The following is a 12,157-nucleotide window of genomic DNA, read 5'->3' on the forward strand; positions in this document are numbered from 1 at the left end:
AGAAACGAAATGTTACAAATTAACATTTGCACTGACCAAGCATTCACGTGGAGTTGAATATATTCGTACCTAATCGTTTTCTTCGAGGGGTATACTCCACTTGGCAGCTCATAACCTCGGCTGCACCGAATGTAAGGCACATCGCGTCTCCAAGCTTCCAAGCTGCCTGATAGGAGATCCTCACAGCATGCCTTGGGCGGGATGTATGATGTGAACAGTTTCAACGCAAAGCACTAAATATGGTGAAAAAAGAAAATCATTTGTGCTGTCTACATACTTTTAAACATTCCGGCTTTGACAGTTACATAACATGTATACCAGTTCATAGGTTCTAACCACAATGACGCGTAGCTTTCATCCTAGAAACACACGAAGAAAAAAAAAGTTATCTAAAGGGACACTAAAGAGCAAAACGATTTTTTTCATATTAGTAAAGTACTTTTCCCGATACCGAAAACACACGCATGCTGCGAGAAGACGCTTAGCAAGCGAGAAAACACGAAAAAACAAAAGGGGTGGCGACGCCACCTTGAAGTTTCCGCACCATTCGCCGTGACGTCACATCTTTTGACGGCGCCTACTAGGGACTACGTAGTTCCTAATCGGTAAACATGAAGTACAATGTCCTCTGAGGAGGTCATAGATAACATGCCAAGTTTGGGGGAATTTTGTTAAGGCAATGGCGCCAAAATACGATAAATACACTTTAAAATCCGTGACGTCATGCGCGGAAATTTAGGCGAGAAATCAGCAATGAAACTTTGATCTTGATTTTCTCCTCTATTAATAAACCTATGATGGTGGAATTAATGACATTAGAGTTCTCAGAGCACAAGTTATCTATCTAAACCGATTCAATGTTTCTATTTAGTGTCCTTTAATGCCAGAGAACAAATTCTTATCGCCAAAGAATAAGACCGTCGAAAGCCGCACGAATCACACTGACCATGTCCCCCTTTGGACCCCTACTTTGCACGATTGCTGGCATTCTTGCTATCTGAAAAATCGTTAAGCCACAGAGTATCGCTTATTGCGCAACACATCATTCTCAGCTGGCCCGTTCCATAGCGACGCAGTTAGACGTAATCTAGCGACGCAGAGCAAATACTGCTGACAAGAATGCGTTGCATAAAAGCATGACAATTTATTTTTCTGACACGACCACCTCTTACATTAGCGTAAGCTTGAGCATGAATTCAGGTAATCTGGGTTTGAAGTTAACATCAAATACAGAAGAAGTGTAAAGTTTGACCGAAGATCGTCTGGTCGGGTTATATATGGTGAAGGTAGAAAACCCGAGGCAACCAAAGCAAGAATGTAACACACACACACACACACACACACACACAAAAACACACACACCACACACACACACACACAACACACACACACACACAAGAAAAAAAAAAGGACGCTTCTGCTCCCACACGGGAGCATTGTTCTCGCTCGGGCAGCGCGATGGCAAGGTAGATTGCCATCGCTCGTGTTGAGAGTGCGCGGAGTGGTGTATGAAGAGCGACTCGAGACAAAGACGTCATGACCATCATTTTTCTCTAGCACAAACACGTGCCTTCCCCCAGTCGATTGTGTTCCCCCTGAAACGTGCTCAGCCAAAGCACTGGATTTAACATTTCCTTTGTTCACGTCATAAACGTCGTTTGTATGTGTACTAAATTTTGCTTTGGTCGGCGCAGTGCCTCGGGTTTTCTACCTTCAGCAACACACGAAACCATGCTGAGATTCCCTTTGAGACACTTGAAACGCACTTTTAACGCCATTTCATCGTCTTTCGTATTCATTCATATTGGTGTAGCGCGAAAAAATTAGACACAGACACAAGAGAGGACACGCAGACAGAACGGGCGCTAGACATAAACTGACTTCACTGCAAGGAAGCATACAACAACCCGTTGGACAGGTGCGAACGCGCGACATCACACTAGAGGGGGGGGGCTCTTCTTTTTTATTGTGTCTTTAACTTTTTTGCGCTACCGAAGTGAATGCCAGTGGTGACAACCATACCCTCACCTAGCACTTTAAACTATCGCAGCTGAGATTAAAGCATGGCGGGAAGTTGAATTAGCCGACACGTTGCGTATAGACGCCACGAAATATCATGTACCGGTGACAAGAACATGACAAACAGTCCAGACTGCCATGAAGAGAAGAGAGTTACGGCGCACTCAGAGTTCGTCGGAGCAACCGTGATCTGGGGCGCTTGTTTATGCCGCCTACGGTATTTCACACCATGATTGCAGCAGCCTTCATCGAGCATTTTGAAGGTACCAAAACGGCGACAGCAAGAAGGTTAAACTTCTTTCCTTCATCGCTTCTCACATAAAAGTGTATGATAACAAATGATCTTAGTCGGATGTTTGATAATATACGCCCAAACACCCAGCTTGTAAAGTCTAATGCACTGCCGATAGCAATGCATTGCATAAAAGCATGACGTGATTTATTTTTCTGACACGACAAATCTCTCACAGTAGCGTAAGCAGGAGCACGAATTCAGGTAAACACGCGAAATAAAATATGCACAAGCAAAATAACGTACTGAAGAGAGAATATTGCTTACCTGTAGATATATCTATTACGGTCTTCGGGCAACGTAACAACGTAGGAACACGTTCGACAATTGTCAGTCTCAGACAAGCGAGAATCAGCAATGCAGCTCGTTGCAACCGCTGCGCAGAGCACTGAACGTCTCTCTCGCATTGCTTCGGGTTCATTCGCGGTGGATCGCGCACGTTTACGAGCGTCCTTGCTTGCTGTACCACCAGTTACACGCCACTCGCATACAAAACACGATTAGACCGCACACGTCAACGAAGCGCGCAAGCGTAAACCTGGTTAAATCGACGAAACAAAGAGCAGCCCAAGCGCGACTTCAAAAACCACACCAGCCGCCTCACATTCAAATGCTCTTCCCGGCATTCACCTCAAGCTGTGCAACCAGGTGCAACGGTGCAACGCCTAGGGGTGCTATGCAGCATGGCCCGAGCTTCTCGAGAAGACGAGTTTGTTCCGAGCTCGCACTACGGCGGTCATGACAGGAGACTGTGCGGAGCGCCCGATAGCAGCGTTCATAAAAACGGCTACAAGAACGAGCATGGCCAGACCGCATCGTGCGGCGTTTGCGGCGGTTTTCAAAGGAACATCGGTGTGCGGAAACGCGTCCGGCACCACCACTCAGTCAACATTTCAACAATGCAGCGACGTCAGCGTGATTTTCGCGCGATCTTTCGCCAACTTGCCAACTGACATCGCGCCTCCCACAGGCATGTTCGTATATAGGAAACTGTGTTCGTGTGCGTTTGTCCTCTTTCAGGGAAGTTCTTTCGTTCCACCTGCAGCATAGAAATTTTCTCTCTCGAAGGCAACAAAGGCGTGCGCAATGACACGTACACGCAGCACACCCGTGCGGCTCATTTCGCTTCTGTGGAATATTACAGATAAATAACGGGACTGGTTACTCTACTTACATTTCACGTGTGAAGATTTTTCTGGGGTAACGAATCGGTAGAAACAATCTCCCCAGGAACCGAATAAATAGTAATATTCTCACCACAAATACCACCAGGGGCGCTGCTTCATGGCTGTGAGTGCTACGTCGTGGGCGCGGTGAAATTGCATGCAAAGCATCGTAGTCAGGTGATGATATAATTTTTAGTTCTTCGTGCGTGTCTGCATAGTCTGCGCGATTAAGCCCTAGATGAATCGTGCCGCTCGCTGGCGTTCGGCGTGAGCACTGCTCCTCGGCAGAGCAATCGCGTTGGGCGGACCCGATCTTCACCGCGGGCGTCTGTCAATCACACTGATTGACGGGTGAACTCGGGTACGAACTCGTTGATACTGAGAAGGTCCCAGTTCAGCTCGGGACTGCCGTAGTGCCAGTGTGCTGTCAAGCGTTTCATGTAGTGGACGCTAAGCAGCAGCTTCTTTGCGTAAAATAATTCGGTCAGTTTGCAATACTTGTGCAATCCTGGAGCCATCAGAGGAACTTGTGATCACCTTGCTTCTTCTAGCTTTTACGTGGCTCCTCTACTCACTCGGCTCGGTCTGCTTCGGAGTGAAGACCACGTCAGTTCGATCTCAATTTGGATGAGTTAGATGTTATAAACATGAAATTGAATAGTTATGTCTTAACTGGCGATGGTTTAATTAACACGACATCAATTAATGAGGTTTAATTAAGAAGACCCTAATTTGTACGGTACTAATTATCATAATCCTAATAATCACGGTCATAATTACCATTGTCTTAGTGAGAAAGGCCCTCATTAGCTTGGTTTTAATTAGCGTAGTGTTAAGTAGCACAGTCTTCATTAGCTCGGTCTTGTCTTTACACGGCTTCATTAGCATGGTCTTAGTAAGGTGTGGCCTTATTAGCTCGGTCTTAGCATGACCTCGCTTAATTAGCTTGTCATAGCGTGTGCTGACTTAATTAGCTAGGTATACCGCTCAGCCAATTAGCTAATCAGCGGGGTGCACGTGCTTGGGGAGCGAGCAGACGATGAAAAAGCGGATGAAGAGGGCGCGCGTCGGCCGAGCAACGCGCTACAATGTACAGGTCGACCATGACAATTATACACGTGGCCTCGGCGATTAGCTCAGGCCGCGGTCTTGTAAAGAAGGTGCTCAGCCGGAACTGATCTCAGAGGCCACGGTGCTAATTATTCTAAAGGATGCTTAGTGCATAGATTAAACGCTTGAAAATGAATTTAAACAGCCCTACCTCTAAAAATATCGTTAGTAAATGTTTCTGACACTTTTCTTGCATGGGTGCATTTCTGCACTCGGTGGAACGACAAACAAATGAAAGAAGATGCCTTTGGTTTGAAGACACCACCCATCTTTGTCGACCGCCCATGACGTGATGCCGCGTTCCGTCGTAACCAATGGAACGCAGCGCGCGCTGAGATGGATTTGTCCTTTTCGTACTGTTAACTCGTTCAAAAGGGGGTGACGCCAGAGCTCGGAAAGATTCCGAGTTTCGACAATCTCGGGCCATCCTGCATAGCACCCTAGGAGAAATGACGGTTACCCTGGTCTGATGAAGTTGAAGTGGCGCCTGGAGGACGCCACATTTGTGATTCACCGCGAGCTCGCACATCTCTATACGCGCCATCGCTGGAGCGGCTGTCGCACGCTATTTTGGGAACTTAGCGGCATCTTTTTCTCCTGTGTTGGCAAACTGATAAAGGTTAGGCGTGTTTGGTGCTATGTTGTGACCTCACGCTTGCTGTATTTTACGGCCACTTAATTTTAATGCTGAAAATAAACTAGACAAGGACAAGGAAATTCGGAAAAATTGTATTCCGAGTCTTGGAAGATACTTTTCTCGCGCCACGGAATGGTTCTTCGATCGCATCGTTAGTTTTATTTTGTCGGTTGTCAGCTCACACAGTACTTTATCGTGTCGTAATTTAACATCTTATGTATTTTATGCACACTTAGCAAAGCTTCACGAGGGCAAATGAAATAGTCCCGCGGGTTAAAAGCGAAATAGATATAAGAGCAATTAAGTTGTTTAGCACAAACATCTGACCAGCATAAGAAGGTATTTCGTTTTTGTGGTCCGGCCTGTGTCTGTACGGATTTTATGCCACTCCTCAAATTACGTGTTTTGGAAGCAGGCTCACTTTATTGAACCTCCAGTTTTAATTCACACCCCACCATCGTTTGCAACAGTACCCCGAAATGTAATATCGCTGCTTCTATGATTTGCTTTTCTGCTGTCAAGACCTGTTCTCTGTGTACATTATCCGCTGCTCAATTGATAAAGCCAGCCTTCAACAAGGCTCAGAGCAAGACTTTATGTTCATTATGGCACGCGACGCCAGTGTGCGACCAGGACCTTACTGTATAGAAAACTGCCTTTGTGTATGATTGCACATGTCGAAAGTTTTAAATCCAGATCGCGATGTGACACAATGATCGATTAACTTCCAATCCGTAGTGTAAGTCCCCTGACGGATGAACCACTGCGATTTTATAAATTACAATTTAAAGGGGACTGGGATCAGGTGACCTTCTACAGCTCGTCCTTATGGCATGCCTGCCACCAGTGTTGGCTATCTCTTAGCTGTAACATAACCATACCCACAGTACCTGCACTGTCCCCACAAACAGCTGATATCTGGGGCCAAGGATTCTATAGACCTGCTATGAACGTGGGCACAAGAGTAAAAGTGCGCGGTCTATAGGGCTAACGACAAACCAATGCCAAACGATATCCTTCAACCATGCACGATTGCGAATTATCCGGAGTGCTAAACAATTGCAGGAAGCCTTCTTACGCTCACGACATATCCCGGTAGGCTTCAGCATCCACGCGGTTTCCGGCACATGTTTGGAACGATGTAAGCCCACTGTTCCGCGAAACCAAACTTTCGAAACACTTCGTCACGAAGTCAACGATGCACCAATGCCACCACACTTCTTTCGCTGAAACGTTCGGTATAGGCCCGCACGCGAACAGTGTCGAACCGCGACTGAGGTGCGGCTCGTCTATGCATGCGTCGCATTAAGTGGGTCACGCAGTACGTACACGACAGACCCGCGGCGCACTCGAAGAGCCCTGACCCGGAGCGTGCTTGTTTCGAGCATGCATTATAGAGGCGCGCAGACGGGGGCATCATCTGTGCGGTGCACAATCGTTACTCGGACACTCCGGAGTAAACAGGTCGTGATATAGATCGTGTGTTGGCGGGGCTCATTCATATTTCCCTTTTATCGGGTACGCCGAGTTAAAGAGAAAGAGCCGAAAACGAAGCACTGCAAAAGCAACGAAGAACGTTATATTTTGCGTTGGAAAGAGTCATTACTCATTACTCACGACAGCAGTTACATCTCCCACTCCCATGCCTTGTTCCCTTGTTCCCAAAACAAAGCAGAAATAACTGCCACTAAAGATTTATGTAGAGATCAGTCAGTCCATAAATCAATCTTAATTTCCTTCAAATGGCTGGAGTTGTATTTAGGTGACTGACTGAATATTTGGCTTAATTTGGTTTGCGGAGTGAGAAGAAATAAAAACTTGCACTTTATACACTTCAGATGGGAGAAGGTTTAGCCGGGTTTGCAGTTCATTGTAATGCAAAAAAAGACCAGGGACAAGATCAAGACGAGACAAGTGCTATCGTATATTCCGCTTGTTCTGTTCAGATTTAGAAGGGTGCCAGTTTGGGCTAATCAACAATTCATGGTAAGGCTATTGGCTAGGGGTGTGCGAATATTCGAAGTTTCGAATATTCGTCGATATTACATTCGAAATATTCGTATTCGATTCGAAAATCGTGTATTCGAAAAGTTGTCCGAATATTCGATAACTTCGAATATTCGAAAAATTCGAATATGCGATTCGATTATCATGCCATAAAATAACTCGTCTTCCACTATTCTGCTGCGTTCGTATCGCTAAAAACGTTGCTGAGAGGAAGCGATAAACATCGTAAGTACACGGAGGCACGATATCTGCCTGCTACGAGCGCCCCAATACGTATGATTTATTGCTGATGCATCTCCGACGTGCAGCGCTGTTGGCGATCATGTAACCGTACATTTTCAATATTATGCGGCCGTAACGTGCAGCACTACCACTCGTTCACTATGCGGGAACCACTTCTGAAGAAAGACAGTGACCCATGTGACTGGTGGCGGACTGTAGGCACCTTCAGATACCCCAGTCTGGCAAAGCTTTGCCCCATGTACCTCCCTATACCAGCCACTTCTGTTCCAAGCGAGCCTGCCTTTTCAGTGGCAGGGGGTGGGTGGGGGGTTGTCTCTGTTACAAGGTAGCGCCTGCTGCCTGATCATGTGGAGCAACTCATATTTCTTCATGATAACATGTAGTCATTACTTTCATTGTGCCGTGATATTTGCTTGTGTTGTGATGTGCATTGTGCTAGCCTGGACATTGTGTTCTGGAGATAGCAGTGTATGTTGTGTTGCCAGTCAGGCTGTTAATGTTTTTTTTTAAATAGCTACATGTTAAATAAAATATCGTTACTGTGGAGGCATTATTCCTTTGATATTCGATATTCGATTCGATATTCGAAGGTGGATATTCGTATTCGATTCGTATTCGAAAAATTTGATATTCGCACACCCCTACTATTGGCGCACCACTTAAGGAACAAGCGCAAGCAATGAACGACACAAGCACATTCTTAGTGCATTACTTGTGAGGTTTATTACATCCGTAGGCGCCATTCCTATGAAACTGTCAGGGGGAACAACTAATAATAAACATACGTATAGTAAATGCAAGTTACAGCGTGAAGTAAAAAAAAGACCATTCGCAAGCAAATATCACAGAATAGCCGGGAGAAACAATACAACAGAAAAACAAAAAGCAAACAAATCAAAACAAGAACATCATGCAAATACATGGCAGTATATATCATTTTGTGCAAAGTATAAGACGCATGAAACTGAAAACGTTACGACGCAATACATGACGTAATTTAAGCAAAGTTGAAGCAATAACTGAGAAGCGCTTCCGTAAAAAATGTTTCAGCTATGAAACAAGAATGAATCTAATTAGCATGCAATGTTTAACAAAGTAACATTTCCTATTTTAACTCTAAAAGCCCACCATGCAAGAGAGAACTTGTGATGTGTAAAAGACTACCATAAGTGGTTCGTTGCCTTTTCTATACAGTATAGCAACATAGTATTATAGACACGCTCATGTCATTACTAAACTTTCGAGCTCTGGCCTCTGCTATCTACAAAAAGGCTGCTTCGCATTCTCTGCTCACACTTGCTTTAAGGCGCAACGTATACCAACTCACCGCGACAAAAAGTTCTCTTATGTCGCATTCTCTGCTCCGTGAAGGCATTGCTGTCACGTGGTCGACAAGACCCGTAAACAAAACGACGCAATCTCAATTTCAAGGTGGCGTTGCGCAGAAATCCGCCAGTGTTTGTACTTGACGAGCGATAATATTCCACCATGATATAAAGTGGCAACAAAGATAGGGGCAAGATATTGTGGGTGATTCCACTCTGTGGAGGTGGACAACCAGAGAAGCGGTTGAGCACACGACACAAATGTGACACAAAAATTTGAAAAAAAAACGAGCTCTTTCATTGTCTTCAGCGGTGGTCATCGCGACGAAAGCTACGCACAGACTTTCATTGTGCTCAGTGGTCATTAATTGCCTTGATCGGTGAGTCAATCTATTTTGGTCGTGATAGTGGTGGCGATGGCCTTGTGGTTGCCATAGTACACACCGATCTGCTCCCGTACAACCTTGGACATGTTCTTAGCCAGAGTCAAATCTATTCGTGACCAGTGTAGAATGTTTGAGTTTGCCCAATATATGTGAGATGTACGTTTTTGTTGACGGACAGGAAAAATACATGGTAGCCTAGTCATACACAGCTTCACTCTTAGGAAATAGTCAATAGTACAAACGTTTTGGTCCAGAGACCCATCATCTGAAAACTTGAGCGGTCCCTTCTTCTCTGCTGTCATTACTGGATGTTAAATCAGTTCTGTGCTGGGAAGTTACCGCTCCTGACACCCGCTCCTGATTTACATAAGACTCAGAAGCCGTATTCCTGAATGTAAACTTTCGGCGACAACCTTTACTCCCGCGAGATTTCGCGAGAATATATTGCCCGATGCATCCCACCATCTGTAGGACACAGCGGTTTGGACTCTGGAAACTACCAACACGGGCGGCCAGAAACGTTGTACTTCGTAGACGACGACATGCCTGGGTCTAATCCGACAGAAACTCTGGAAAGTGAAGGTGTCGCCGAGAGTGATCGTCTCGGAATGAAAACCCAGAATGGCAAATCTCAATCGCTTTCTCACACTGTTTGCAGAAGCCTAAGGGGAAGGCATTGCCTTCACTGCTGTTATCACTTACCAGACAAATCCTTCAATAAGCAACGATGCATCAGCTGGCGTCTATTACAGACACGCACTTTCACCTGTCCTTCGCTATAGAGCCGGATTTACCCCGCCGTCCACACGCCACAATGCAAGGCGTGCGGTGCGCCTCACACCGAGCTTGACAATATCATACGGGGCTGTCCCGCAGCTAGCTACTCACACAATAAAACACAGCACAAACCCTAAATTTAAAATCACCACGGTTGAACAGTGCAAGGCTATGCCGCTCAGCACGTGCCCGGAGGACCAGCTGTGGGCCGTCCGGCTGGCCGAATATGCCGACGGAAATGAAAGCCTGGCAACCACCTGAGGAAGGGGGGTTACGGAGGGCCTCGTCTCCAGGCGCCCCGCCACCCTTGACCCCAGCAAGGACACTTAAACAAAGTTTGTCTCTTTCTCTAGCAACGATAAAGTTCATCGTCGTCCACCGAGTCGCCAACAAGCACCTTGAGGATAACCTTCCCGTCATTTCATATGCCATGCTTTAAAAGTGCTTCACGAAGGTCACCGACCTCCTCCGCATCCACGGAGACGACGTCATTGCAGAACCTGCCGCACGTTCGGTTCACCGCCCAGGCCACAGCGCCCAGCACGCCAACGTAGACCAGCACAGCCATCATGTGCCACGCGAATACGCTTGCGGCCAACATCAAGTCCATGTGGCTGTCAACGTCCCAGGGTTTGTATCCAGGCAGCGGATTGTAGAGGATGAAGCCGATCTGCAATAGCCACGTCCCATGCAGTACGCAAACGTAAGCTCTACCCAGGGACGCCAGAATGCTTCGGGGCCGACACATCTCGGCTACGATGGAGACCACCAGAGCAACTGATGTGTAAACCAAGAGCGTATGGATCATGACGTTGAGGAGAGGTTTACCTTGCAGGTGCAAGTGGAACATGAGGCCTTCGGAGGTGATGGTGAGCAGCAATGCCACGTAGTCGGCGTGCGGAGGTAACGGGAACCCGGCGTTGTACATGACGTCCACTACACGTTGAGGCAGGAAGAACGCGTACATAGAATTGTGCTGGACGCTCTCTGCGTTCAGGGAGTGGTCGATTCTGAATATATGGGAAAGATCGCTGGCAAGGCACACGGAAGCGCCGATGATCTTGACGATGCCCTCGATGCTCAATTTTCTGGGCAGGCCGGGCACCGCGTACGAACAGCGGCTTAGGTAACGCTGCTTGTTCTCCATTTTGCGAACGTAATTGAGCCACATCGCGAAGGTCCACCACGTTCCGAAAAGGAAGAAGAAAGTTCCGGTCACTGCGTGGCCCTGGAATTTGTTCATGGTATGTGACGGACCAGTAGAGGGTGCTGACGTCGAGGACAACTCCTAATTGTCACTTGTCCTGCAAATGAACGGAAGAAATGCAAGCATGAACATCGGCGCTTTGTAGTCAGCGATTCTGACTCAATGAGGAAGCTGTATAATTGCATCTGTTTAAGCAGCAGGCAGTTCAAGGAGAAGGAGAGGCATAGAAAGCTGAACAAAGCGTTGCGCGCTAAATGTTTATGATGTCTCGAAGAAGTATCAGGGTGGAAGACAACATGACATCATCTAGGGCAGGGGTCTCAAACACGCGGCCCGTGGCGGTTTCGCTAGAGGCCCGCGGCTTCACAAGGAATAAAGCGTTTGTGACTTTGTGAAATGGTACTCGCATTATTTACTCGCCTATTGCAGTAAAAAATCACACCATCTCCCGCTAAAGGGGACCTGAGGCGATGCGAAGCAGCGCTTTGGCATGTAGAGCCCGCGTTTCAGAGGGGGAGTGGAGAGGGGAGGATAGAGAGGCAAAAGGGAGAGGGGAAGTGGAGAACGGGAGGGGAAGGGAGAGGGGAGAAAGGGGGAGGGGAGAGAGGGACAGGGGAGAGGGGCGGTGAATTGGTAGAGGGGTGGGGAGGGAAAGGGGAGAAGGGGAGAGGGGTTGGGGAGGTGGGGAGGGGATAGGGGAGAGAGGGAGGGGAGAAAGGAAAAGAGGAGAGAGGAGGGGAAATGGGAGGTGGAGAGGGGATGGGAGAGGGGGAGTGGAGATGGAGAGGAGGTGTGTGGAGACGGCTTGCGCATGCGCGTATGGGTGGTCACGCCGCACACCACCGGATTGAACTCCGCTATAAGATGCTTCACATCTAATAACACATTGTTCGGGTAAGCTGCCGGAACGGGACTGGTCTCAAGCATTATTGTTTTTCGTGAGGCACCGCGTGCGGTCATGTGTCGAAACGAAATCGCGGAGCAAAAT

The 12,157-nt window shown here is 47.2% G+C and overlaps 1 protein-coding gene across 1 annotated transcript; it reads right to left on the reverse strand.

The window, feature by feature from the left end:
• Positions 1 to 10,383: 10,383 nt before the first annotated feature.
• On the reverse strand, positions 10,384 to 11,133 carry LOC119403172 (transmembrane protein 45B). Its single transcript, XM_037670118.1, has one exon. The coding sequence runs from the start codon at positions 11,131 to 11,133 to the stop codon at positions 10,384 to 10,386; it is 750 nt and encodes a 249-aa protein (XP_037526046.1).
• Between the last annotated feature and the right edge of the window lie 1,024 nt (positions 11,134 to 12,157).

Source organism: Rhipicephalus sanguineus, chromosome 8 (genome assembly GCF_013339695.2).
Source record: "Rhipicephalus sanguineus isolate Rsan-2018 chromosome 8, BIME_Rsan_1.4, whole genome shotgun sequence".
In the NCBI taxonomy this organism is placed as follows: Eukaryota; Metazoa; Arthropoda; class Arachnida; order Ixodida; family Ixodidae; genus Rhipicephalus; species Rhipicephalus sanguineus.